Source organism: Rhinopithecus bieti, unplaced genomic scaffold (genome assembly GCF_001698545.2).
Source record: "Rhinopithecus bieti isolate Rb0 unplaced genomic scaffold, ASM169854v2 scaffold_4101, whole genome shotgun sequence".
Classification (NCBI taxonomy): Eukaryota; Metazoa; Chordata; class Mammalia; order Primates; family Cercopithecidae; genus Rhinopithecus; species Rhinopithecus bieti.
The window spans coordinates 1,318,231-1,331,012 of NW_016804458.1; the positions used below are offsets into that span (position 1 = coordinate 1,318,231).

General features: G+C 41.0%; 1 protein-coding gene across 6 annotated transcripts in view; it reads left to right on the top strand.

Annotated features, from left to right (window-relative positions):
- SELP (selectin P) overlaps positions 1-12,782 on the top strand; it is a 42,394-nt gene that overhangs the window by 10,557 nt on the left and 19,055 nt on the right. For all 6 annotated transcript variants that reach the window (XM_017868443.1, XM_017868446.1, XM_017868445.1 and 3 more), the window contains exons 2-7: positions 1,034-1,124; positions 2,834-3,220; positions 6,531-6,638; positions 7,112-7,297; positions 8,556-8,741; positions 10,462-10,647. In XM_017868443.1, coding sequence (XP_017723932.1) covers positions 1,034-1,124; positions 2,834-3,220; positions 6,531-6,638; positions 7,112-7,297; positions 8,556-8,741; positions 10,462-10,647 — 1,144 coding nt within the window. The remainder of the gene's footprint in view (positions 1-1,033; positions 1,125-2,833; positions 3,221-6,530; positions 6,639-7,111; positions 7,298-8,555; positions 8,742-10,461; positions 10,648-12,782) is intronic.

The following is a 12,782-nucleotide window of genomic DNA, read 5'->3' on the forward strand; positions in this document are numbered from 1 at the left end:
TTTTTTTTTTTTTTTTTTTTTTTTTTTTTTTTTTTTTTTTTTTTTTGAGAAGGAGACTCACACTGTTGCCCAGGGTGGAGTGCAGTGGTGTGATCTCCACTCACTGCAACCTCCGCTTCCCCGGTTCAAGTGATTCTCCTGCCTCCACCTCCTGAGTAGCTGGGAATACAGGCACCCACCACCACATCTGGCTAATTTTTAAAAAATGTACTTTTAGTAGAGACAGGGTTTCACTATGTTGGCCAGGCTGGTCTTGAACTCCTGACCTCATGATCCACCCACCTCGTCCTCCCAAAGTGCTGGGATTACAGGCATGAGCCACTGCCTCCGACCCCAAAAACATTTAAAAAATATTCATAGATTTGATGAAAGCCCAACAGAAGAGAGTTCATGAGAAATAATAGTTGCTATAGATCCAAGGGGAATAAGTTTACTGCATATATTAAGAAATATTAAATATATACATACATATGTGTATTAAACGTTGAATAGTATTGTAGATGTGTGCAGAAATGAAAAAGCAAGAAGATAAAACAAAGATCAATAATACAAAATAGATGGCATAGCATAACACAATTAGTTGATGCTCTGGACCTCAAAGTATAGGTTAGACATTATTTGTGTGGGTCAGGAAGTTCTCATGTGACTTTCTATTATTCTTGGATATGACATACCACTTCTTAAAATGATTGTTTTATAATAATAATTACAGCCATATTAATGTGTTTAGCTTTCTTCCAGACACATTACAAATATATCTTAAAATACAAATATTGGTGGCACAAGCTACTCAGTAAATATTTGTTGAATGAATGAAGAAATGAACTCTGTCCCCAGCCTTGCTACAGTGTCCATCCAGGGTAGAACTTAGAAGCAGGGCAGTGAGAAGCAAGAAGGGAGCAGAGGGCTTGAACCACTCTTCCAATGGAAATTGGCGCAATTATACTTCAACATAATGATTGTTAACTAGAATTATTTGGGCCATGTTGGTGGTGTATGGATACCAAAAGAAAGTTTTCTCTTCTTGTTTCAGGCCAGCTGCCAAAAAGCCATCTTGTATCAGAGATTCCGGAGAGTGGTCTTTGGAATTGCCCGACTCCTTTGCTTCAGTGCCCTGATCTCTGGTAAACTTGATGCTAACTTTTTCCTTAGCCCCAAGTAATTGGGGTAGAGCCCAGAGCTATGTGTGAGAACTTTACAGATTGTAGCCGGTTGATCTGAGGCATGGGAAAACTGTCCAAGTGCCGATTGCTGGAAGACAAATGTATCCAACACCATCATATTGGTAGAAAGGGCACAGCAAAGAACTTAAAATGATATATCCAGGACCAATTTCTCCATTAGGCATAGTAGACACAGACCCACACAATTTTTAGAGACCCACAAACATGTTTGAATGTCTTTTAGAATTATTTTATTTGAAATCAAAGAAAATGTTTTAATATATAGTGATATATTCATCTTTGTACCAGCGCAGTTGCAAAATAGAATTGTTAATATGTTAGCATGGAGAAAGAAGCCTACATAGGCAAAGTTGCCTAGTCTATGAAAGTCATAACACAGCCCTGGCTATATCAGAATGAAGTTTTTAAGGCAAAACAATGTCCTGGAAATGTCAGCAAGGGAGGTACAAGCATGACTAACCCTCATGTGCAGCAGAGAAGAGGGTTGGATAGAAACAAGCCTCTAAATAAACAGGAAACAAACCCATTTCCAGGCCTGATTGTTTGCTTTGTACACCTCTTCAGGCAGGAACTGGCCTCTCCTGCCCCGGGTGGATGGTAACAGGCTACGGTAACAGTACTGTAGTACCTTTATACTTTTGAAAGGCACATTCTTTATTTCATTTGGTATCAAAAACACTTGTGAAAAAGGGCTGTTTTGAGCCCTATGTTAATAAGTAAGTATGCAGACACGGAGGAAGTAGAGTAGTTAATGAAAGAGAAACAGCCAAGAAGAAGGGAATGACTGTAAGACTGCAGATCAGGATATCGGATTTCCCACCCGGGCTCTGCCACAGACCTACTGTGTTTCACTCATTCAACACACATTTATTGAAGTCCTGTTAAGTGCTAAACTCTAGGCTCAGTGCTAAGGATCCAAAGCTAAAAACAAAACACCATTGGAGATTTGCAACCTGGCAGATGTAGGCTGTATCATAGAAACAGACATTACCATACATGGCAATGAGGGCAATGGAGGCAGGGATGAGGTGCTGTGGGAGCCTGGAGGAAGGAACACAGAGTCCATCTGGGAAAGCCATGGAGAGTAGGGGGAGTGAAGTTTACCAGACATAAGAAGAGAGAACAGCCAGAATAGCGGGGAGAACATGTGCAAATTCAAGGAAGTAGGAATTCTGTTTTTCTGAGAAAGTAAATATGGTGGGCAATGAGCCTGGACCAACTGGTAGGCTCCAGGTCATAAAGCATGTCGTTTTCCACGTGAAGAGGTAGAGCCTGCCCTTAAGACATTTTTGTGTCATTTAATCTGAGCTTGGGCAAATTACTTATGTCTCCTTCTTTTATAAAAGGACAGGAGTAAATTAGATGACTTCCAGGGTCCCTCCCAACTTTGATATCTTATGATTCCAAATCTTTAACATCAAGGATCCTCAGAAGATGACATTTTCCTATTCTGACTTCATTCACACTTTTAAACAAAAGGTGGGAACCACTCTTTTTCCTTCAAACAACTACATTAGACAGAAACTAGTCATGTTTTGGGTATTCATGTTCTGGTCAGAAACACATCTGACTATGCAGAGGCATACTTGGGGTCACAGCTTCTTTTTGGTGAGGGTTGCTAACCTGGCACACACTCTCCTTTACTCTAGAACTAACACACCACAAAGAAGTGGCAGCGTGGACTTATCATTACAGCACAAAAGCATACTCATGGAATATTTCCCGCAAATACTGCCAGAATCGCTACACCGACTTAGTGGCCATCCAGAATAAAAAGGAAATTGATTACCTCAATGAGGTCCTACCCTACTACAGCTCCTACTACTGGATCGGGATCCGAAAGAGTAATAAGACATGGACCTGGGTGGGAACCAAAAAGGCTCTCACTAAAGAGGCTGAGAACTGGGCTGATAATGAACCTAACAACAAAAGGAACAACGAGGACTGCGTGGAGATCTACATCAAGAGTCCGTCAGCCCCTGGCAAGTGGAATGATGAGCACTGCTTGAAGAAAAAGCACGCATTGTGTTACACAGGTAGGGCCTTCTCTACTTTGAAACTTTTCTGTTTAAAAAAACCTGCCTTCTCTGGTTGGCCAACGTAACCACCAAGTCAACACAAAGATACAAAGGCAGGGCATGAAATCAAGGGTTAAACTGTTAGTCAGTCAGCATGATTGAGCACCTGGAAGAATATAAGATCAGAATTAGAGAAAACTGGCTGCTTAAAACTAGAGGGAAATTTTAGTATCATCCGGCTCACCTGTCTCATCTTATAACTGATGACAAGGACACTCACGAGGTTTTAGTTTCTCAAGGCCGTGGAGAAGGACAGAAGCAAAGTGAGGACCAGAAACCAGTCTCCCAAATTTTAGGTCTAGAGCTTTTGTTCACCCCTGTGCCTTGTATAAGAGAGAGTATAAATTGGAAGGGAATTTAGCCCAGCCCCTAGGTGACACAGCTGTAGCTAATGCCTACTGAACGTCAGTGTGCTTTAGGCATTGTGTTATTAGTTTATTTAGTTCATGTGTCATTTGTTCATTTAATGTTAGTCACATTTAGTCCTCATGACAACTCCATCAATCATTTTTCTATTACTCTTACTTTTGCTGATGAGGGAAAGGCTCAGAGCTATTAAGTAATCTGCCCAAGTTTCTAAGCTAGTTGATGGTGGAGCCAGTTTCATACTCATGCTGATTCCAAAGTTGGTGTTTTTTAGCCATATAAACTACCACATTCTTTGCTCTACATTTTTATGAGACAATTTGAGAATATAACCAAGGATTGTAAATGCTTTACAGTTTCTCTTCAACAACAACATACCTTTAGATCCATTGAACTTTGGTGGGAGGGTAGTGGTGGGGAGTGGGGAGGAAAGGAAAGAAGTAATTGAAGGTGAAATACTTCGAGTGTATTTTAATTCTCAACTTTCCCAGTACCAGAGTAAGCAGACATTCCTGAAAGCTTGGTCTTCCTCTAGTCATGAGCCTAATGTCAGAGCTGATTCCTTCTTTCTGGCATTGCTTCCCTGTCTAGAGGGGCCGGTCCTGTCCTTTGTAGCACATGAACACTGTGCCTAAGGATGGTATGGACTGCCCTGAGCAGGAAGGTTCTAAGTACTCTGAAGTTTCTTCGATAAATCATCTGCCATACATATTCTGAATTCTTTAGATTTTAAACACATCTCCCTCAGAAGCCCTCAACAGTACAGGTATGGAACAGAATACATAGAATAAAGAAAACCTTCTACATTTTCCATCTTCTCCCCAAGCCTCCTAGCTGAGGCAAAACATATCCATGAATGCATTATCATATAATCAGATCTATTTTGTAAACAATGCATTTATATATAAATAAATTGGTTAATGACCATATATTCATGGATCAGAATGGACATTACCAGGATATTAGCTCATCCTACTGCTCTCCCAGTTAGCTCTCTACCCCTTTCTGGGCTATGCCTCCCTAGAATTATCTCTTATCAGATAACCTAGACTGCCACTAGCTGTTTCAATATGCCACTACTTCCCCTTCTCACCCAGGCTTCAAGATCCATTTCTGCAAGACAGTCTTCCTCAATAAAGCTTACCAAAAAAATTGCAAGATAGAAACAAGATTGAAAATTACTGGCATAAATGATGCCACTCCTCTAACTCGCAACAGTGGTAGACATCACTAATTAATACAACTTTACCTGAACACAGATGGGTTTTATCTCCACCAACACAGTACTCTAAGCAGCCACTCCCATTGATGTCATTTTGCCATCTAAGATGTAAAGGATGTAGAGAAGCATCAGTTATCCACGGGAGATGAGAAATATATATACTGTAATATGAAATTAAGTTTGTTGGAATAATTCTCTTCATGTCAGTAATTATTAGACCTCAGAGCAGGCTATCAAAAAAAGATTTATTCATTGAACCATCATGAATAAATCATCTTCTCCTTGGAGATCCAAAGGAATAGACAAATTGCTAACCTGTCTATTCAGGAAACCCTGAAATGGGATAGAATACAGAACATTGTCTCTTTTTTCCCCTGGAGTTCTGAGATCCCAAGGAAGCTATAATTGGAGAAACATTTGTATGCTCCAAGAACACAGGGCAGGCAGGGGTTGCTACTGTAAGGCATTAAGACATTGGTGGGGTTAAGGTCAGGGAGCAAGGTGAATAGGATGTGGACCAACCTGTATCTATCTAACTGCTATTGCCTCCTACATATTCTCTTTATTTGAACCCTTCCCAGTGTCTCAGTGCAGCTTCACCAAATTCACTGACTGCCATAGAAACTTCTTCCTACAGAACCTTGCTTGGTTTATAGAATTTTAGTATCTCAGAATTGAGAGGAAACATAGAGATCATGTAGCACAGCATATCCACACATGTGGATATCCTTTTGTAATATACTTCCAAGTGAACCAGCATGTGGACAGGGCTTAAGGAAGAGGAAATAATCACCAGAAAACAGTTCAGCCACAGACCTTGCCCCAAATATGACCTCATTAATAAAAACATTCTCAGTGCTTTCAAAGTATCAATTCTAATACTAATTCTCATCAAGTGCACATACCCTCAAATACTTTCTTGCAGGAAAGAAACCCTGGCCCTTCTCTGTTCTGTCACCTGAGTGGCACTGTCTTGGTGAGGAGGACATGGCAGGTCAGCCATAGTCAGTACTATCTTGGCCTGCTGTATTTAGACTCATGAAACATCACCTCATAAGATTGTTGGTTGTTTACCATGAGTAGGTCTTAAATATCTCATTTGGCTCCTCTGTTTCTCCACTGTAGGATTCTGGACATAGATTTGAAGCAAATGAAAGGTGAAAGGGTCTGGGCCCTAACCCTGGGCAAGCTGAGCTCAGAGAAGTAACTTGCCTAAGGTCACACAGCAAGTAGGCAGCAGAGCCAGGATTCATATCATACCTGTGTAACCCCACGCCCCACATCTGGTGCCTAACCTCAATGCTGTCATATGTGACATTGGGGCTTCCATAATAAAACAATGCTTGGTTTGAAAACCACAACCCATTTTGTACCACATAGAGTTTCTCTGTCCACACGTCTGTCAGTGGCTCCATTTGTCCCTCTGTGTCCACACACAGCAATACCCTCCCTAGGAAACACTAAATGCCAGTATGAAATGGGAGCCATGCAATACTCCAGCAGACTCCTACAATGCTTTTCACAGGGAACATGTTGGCTCTCTAGAAGATGCTGTGGTTCTCTCTTGTCTGGCTAGCTCAGTCCTACCTGAGAGGGGATGAGTCTATGGTCAAAATGAGAATTCAGCCTTTCCCCTCATCGGTGAATGTTCATGACTCTGACCTTTCCATATCTATGCAGCCTCCTGCCAGGACATGTCCTGCAGCAAACAAGGAGAGTGCCTCGAGACCATCGGGAACTACACCTGCTCCTGCTACCCTGGATTCTATGGGCCACAATGTGAATATGGTGAGGCTTCTATTTTGTTGATATTATTTTGGTTTTATGCTAGAGATGATGCCAAGAAGTAAATAAACCATGCTGAAGGCTCTCCAGTGAGAATAGGATGGTACCAACCCCCCTCTATCATCTGTCTTCTCCACTCAGTGTCCCTAGACATACACTCTTGGTAAAAACATTTTATTCTTGGGAGAAAACATTGACTTATAAATTTCAAAAAAGAAAAGGGAAAGGGAAAAGAAGCAAAACGAGCAGAACACTTTCAGGCTAATTTTACTTGTTTGAAGTAAAAACTTGTGAAAGAATGACTATTTCCCAAGATGCAGCCAATACAAAGAGACCAAATAGAGATGGATAGCTTGGGTTAGAAGTTTAGAAAATTAGCATTAAGAGGTTTACATAAGTAGTTACAGCTTTCAGCAAACCTGACATTGCTGTTAATTCTACATGGAAAATAAAAATCACTATTTTGTCTTCTGCAGTGAGAGAGTGTGGAGAACTTGAGCTCCCTCAACACGTGCTTATGAACTGCAGCCACCCTCTGGGAAACTTCTCTTTTAACTCGCAGTGCAGCTTCCACTGTGCTGACGGGTACCAAGTAAATGGGCCCAGCAAGCTGGAATGCTTGGCTTCTGGAATCTGGACACATAAGCCTCCGCAGTGTTTAGGTATGTAGACCTTATTCTTTTCATCCTCACTGACATAGAATTTTTGGGGAGAAGAGGATGGAATGAGCTTTCTTCATTAAAAAATGCGAGCTATAATGACCATCTATGTTAGATGGAGAATTCTAGTTATCACTGTTAACTGTCAACCAGAGTAACATAAATTTCGATTTTCATGGTATTTTTTATGGGTAGAGTGACTTAGTCAGTTTAATTGTTGATTCTCAGGCCAAAACATTACAAAGGGACCCCTCCCCTTTCCCTTTGTTAATTATAAAGTAAACAGAGTACAATGATGAGGACTTAGGGGTTAAGTATTATTAATTTGATAATTTTACCTAACTTCTCTACATGAAAAACAAGGGTGTTTGGATCTTTCCAAACAGCTATTGAAAATACCATTTAACCATTCTAGTGCATCACCCTGCCTGCCACTTTGGGAAGGTGTGACTGCTGCAGAATTTGAAGGCTTCCAAGGTGATGGACAAAATTTGTCCAAGGATCCACCCTATTATTCTGTGGTTGTTTTTAGCTGTCCAGTGCCCACCCCTGAAGATTCCTGAATGAGGAAACATGACCTGCCTTCATTCTGCAAAAGCATTCCAGCATCAGTCTAGCTGCAACTTCAGTTGTGAAGAGGGATTTACATTAGTTGGACCAGAAGTGGTGCAATGCACAGCCTCCGGGGTATGGACAGCCCCAGCCCCAGTGTGTAAAGGCGAGTTTCAGGTAGTTGGGATGTATAATGTCCATTGCACCCAGTCCTCACTTAGTGCATAGATGAAACTGACCAGCTTATGGAGAAGCTGGCCTGAATTGCCAAAATTTAATTCTCTTCCTACCTGCCAATCAGCTAGATTGGGTTCATCCGAGATGAGAAAGCAAAAAAAATTCCTTTCTTTGCCCAAACTCACAACCGCAGGCAGTTTCATAATGGCCTGATTTACAATTTCCACATAAGATCAGAAAGGGTGGCCTCTACATCTGTAAGTGGACACTAGAAGACCTACTGAGACAGGTTTATAGAAGTATAGGGAATAGAGGACATTAAGAATACAGCTTGGAGGAATCTTTGTTTTTAACAGACTCAGATCACCCTGAGAACTGGTAATCCAAGTCTGGACAAATATCATAAGGTCTCTTGACCTTCACATCTTGCTAGCTCCACCTCCATTTCAGAGATGGTTCCACCATTGCTCTCTATCTGTGGCTTTTCTCCTTTCTCAGTACCTTTCTCTTTATCCTCGGTTATTGTCTCCAGCTGTGCAGTGTCAGCACCTGGAAGCCCCCAGCGAAGGAACCATGGACTGTGTTCATCCACTTGCTGCTTTTGCATATGGCTCCAGCTGTAAATTTGAGTGCCAGCCCGGCTACAGAGTGAGGGGCTTGGACACGCTCCGCTGCATTGGCTCTGGACACTGGTCTGCACCCTTGCCAACCTGTGAGGGTAGGATTTTTCCTTAGCAACCTCCATTCTGTCCAAGAAGGAATCATGGCATGGTAGAGAGGCCAAGGGCTCTTAGTGTCAGGGTGATCTCTTCTAAGTTCTTGCACTGGAGCAAGCTCTTCAACCTCCAGGAACCATGGTTTTCTCATCTGTGAAATGGAGCTGAGAATTGCAAGGTGCTTGTGAGGATTAAGTACAATTAAATAGTATACAATTAAAAGTATACAATTAAATAGCATGTCCTATACTCGAGAGGGAGTTGGGAGCAGTGGCTAAGGTGGCTAAAAAGAGTGATTCCCTATGTAGTCTTTGAAGGTAGCTTTTGACAAAGAAGCAAAGGAAGGAAAACTGCATTGAAAAAGAGTGTGTGATGCAATCCCAGGCATTTACACAATTCCACCAAACTGAATTCTGTGCAATTGCCTCACACCCTCAGTTTATAAGGCGGACAGTGGTAATGGGAGAATAGGAAATTTATGACGGATTAGTGAATTCCCAGACCTAGATTACAAGCCCAACCCTGCTACTACCTAGTACTTAACACTTCTGAACCTCACTTTTCTTTCCTATAAGGTAAGAGAGAAGAGAGAAGCACTAGAGGAATTTTTTTTTTATTTTATTTTATTTTTATTTTTTTTTTTGAGACAGAATCTCTCTGTCGCCCAGGCTGAAGTGCAGTGGCCTGATCTCAGCTCACTGCAACCTCTGCCTCCCAGGTTCAAGCGATTCTCCTGCCTCAGCCTCCCAAGCAGCTAGGATTACAGGCAAATTTTTGTATTTTTAATAGAGACTAGGGTTTCACCATGTTGGCCAGGCTGGTCTCAAACTCCTGACCTCAAGTGATTCACTCACATCAGCCTCTCAAAGTGCTGGGATTACAGGCATGAGCCATTGTGCCCAGCCAGATTTTTGGTTCTTAAATGCTCTGATTCTGTAAAATCCAGAGGTCAAAGCCCAGAGCAAAGAGGTGGTCTTTATACTTTGAAAAGCCTCAAGAATAGCCTGGAGATAAAATGCTTTATCAAGGAGGAGCATGAGGAAACCAATCTTTATCAGAACTGAGGTCACTCAGGGCTTAATTGTGCTCAGGAATTCACTTTGGCTGCACTCGCTTAGCAACTGAAGTCTGATTAGGATGACATCCTGTGTTCTAGAGACAAAGTCCGGTCGGGATCATTTCGTAGGACTAGGTAACAGTGTCAACAATAAGCTATGCTAGTCCAGCTTTTTCCTACAAATCCAGCGTTTTCCTGTATATACTCTTTTCAGATTCAATTTCACAGATAATGTCAATATTTAATGAGCACTTTCAATATACAAAACATTCTGCTCAGCTCCGGAATAAAACTACGAATGACTGAGCCCAACCTCGAGGAGACCATGGTATGATGGGGAAGAATGACAATCATGTATGAAGAGCACAAGAACAGAGGCTATGGGAGTACACTGCAGGGGCTCCTACCCCTGGTTAAGGTGGGAAGGGAGGGCTTTCTAAGGAAAGGGAAGTCTCAGCCAAGACCTGAAGGGCAGGTGAGAGTGAGTCAGGCAAAGAGGAGCATGCTAAGGTGTTCCAGGCAGTCTCTCTTTTGGAAAATGGAGGTTTTAGGGTTCTGAACATACTGAAAATGTGGACAGGAAAGATGTAGCATCCAGGAATTTTTTCTGAGGAAGAACCCGGCCCTTCCATTACCCAGCTTTAGAAGGTACCTTTTCCACTTAGCTATTTCGTGTGAGCCGCTGGAGAGTCCCGTCCACGGAAGCATGGATTGCGCTCCATCCTTGAGAGCGTTTCAGTATGATACCAACTGTAGCTTCCGCTGTGCTGAAGGTTTCATGCTGAGAGGAGCTGATATAGTTCGGTGTGATAACTTGGGACAGTGGACAGCGCCGGCCCCAGTCTGTCAAGGTACTGTAACAGTGTTAATGTTTTTCTGTGTGTCTCAGCTCATTAGAGGCATCAGCATCTGCACTGAGCATTGGCATGCCTTTTTTTATCAGATATTCACTGAGAACCTACTATGTGCCATGTCGTTTGTGCTTGGGACCAGAGATGAGATGAAATGGTGAGCGAAGTCAGTCTTAGGCACAACATGTCCACTATAGTATAATCAAGGTGAGGGTTGCACTGATTGACACATATAGGGTGCATTGGAATGAAGAAGATGGGACTTGGGGGAAGAAATCATGCACGAGGAATAGCATGGGGAGGAAGGGTAATGGACAAGTTGTTTAGTTCAGTCCTGTCACTTCCTGTCCTTAAGCTAGTGGTTTAGACTCTCTGAGGCTTAGTATCTTCTGTAAAATTGGGCTACTATTATCTGCTTTACCTACCTGCCTCACTAGTAGTTGTGAATTAATGTGTGTAAATGCAACTTTAAAACTCTTGTAAGATTTATAGGGAAAATGAATATGATGATATGTTACCTTATAAATCATATGTCTATGGTCTGATTTGACAAAATGATCCTCTTTCAATATGTTAGGTTTCTAATAGTTTGCTCTTATACTAAGGCACTCATGTGGGGGTGGGGTGGTTCACAGAATTATTATTTTTTTATGAGGAGTACATCACACTAAAGTCATGTTCCAGAAGTATAATATTGACATTTTGTGTTTTCATTTACTGAGATCTCTGAGCAATTTATGTGACTCCCCTGAGTCTAAGTATACTTTGATTTTAAAATGAGGCAGTGGTTTGAAAGCAGGTCTTGAAGAGATGTTTGTGCACCCACATTCATAGCAGCATTAATCACAACAGTTAAAATGTGGAAGCAACAAAAACGCCCATCAATAGATGAATGGATAAGTGAAAAGTATTCCACATACTTACAATGGAATATTATTCAACCTTAAAAAGGAAGTAAATTCTGACATATACTACAAACATGAATGAACCTTGAAGACATTATGCTAAGTGAAATAAGCCATTACAAAAGGACAAATACTGTATGATTCCACTCATATGAGGAACTTAGAGGGGTCAAAGTTACAGAGACACAAGGTAGAATGGTGGTTGCCAAGAGCTCAGGGGGAGAGGGAAGTAGGGAATTGTGGTTTAATGGATATTGAGTTTCAGTTTGAGATGATGAAAAGAGTTTTGGAGATGGATAATGGTGATGGTGGCACAATAATATGAATGTACTTAATACCACTGAGCTGTACACTTAATGTTGGTGACAAGGCAAATGGTAAATTAAATTTCATGCTATGTAAATTTTACTGTAATTAAAAAATTGAAAAGCAAAAAGTTAAAAAATAAAAAAAAGAGAAGGCAATAGAATAGATGGCTGTGCACCATGATGCTGAGACCTAGTCTGAGTTATGGAATGTATTGCATATGTCATCTGGGAGAAAAAGACACAGTGAACTCTTTGATGCACTTAAAAGGGATCATAAGGGATTATTCAAGCCAATGTTGTCTCCAGGAAGGTAAATGTCTAATCGAGTAAAGATAGTTGGATATTCTCTTAAGTATCCAGAGATATGGTCTCAGTAACTCCCTTCACAGGCCTTCTGAATGTTTACCACTCCTGAACTCAGGGTCTGCATGTGATGCAAAGCCTTAATGATATTATTACTATCTATTACTACTGCTGCTACTATTACCACTGCTACTAATAATAGCAGCTAATGTTCATTGAGCACTTTCCATGATCTCAGTCTAACCCTGTGAGGTAGTTACAATTATTACTACCATTTTAAAGACGAGAAGAGACAATACATGGAATACATGTGCTCTTTCACATATGGTTATTTATTTTACATCTTTGAGATCACAGTGTATATTACAATTTTTATTCTGCTTCTTCATTTAACATCATACATTGAGACTTCTCTCCTATCTATCAAGTTAAAGTATATTATTTTTAGTGACCTTTAACATTTTTTTCATGGATCCACCATCATTAATTTTCCACCCCCAATTAATGGCATTTGTGTTTGTTTTCAATATTTCACTCTTACAAATAATGTCGTCATAAAAATCTCTGAATAGACTTTTTGGTATGCATCGTGATTACACACTTAGCATAAATTCTTGGG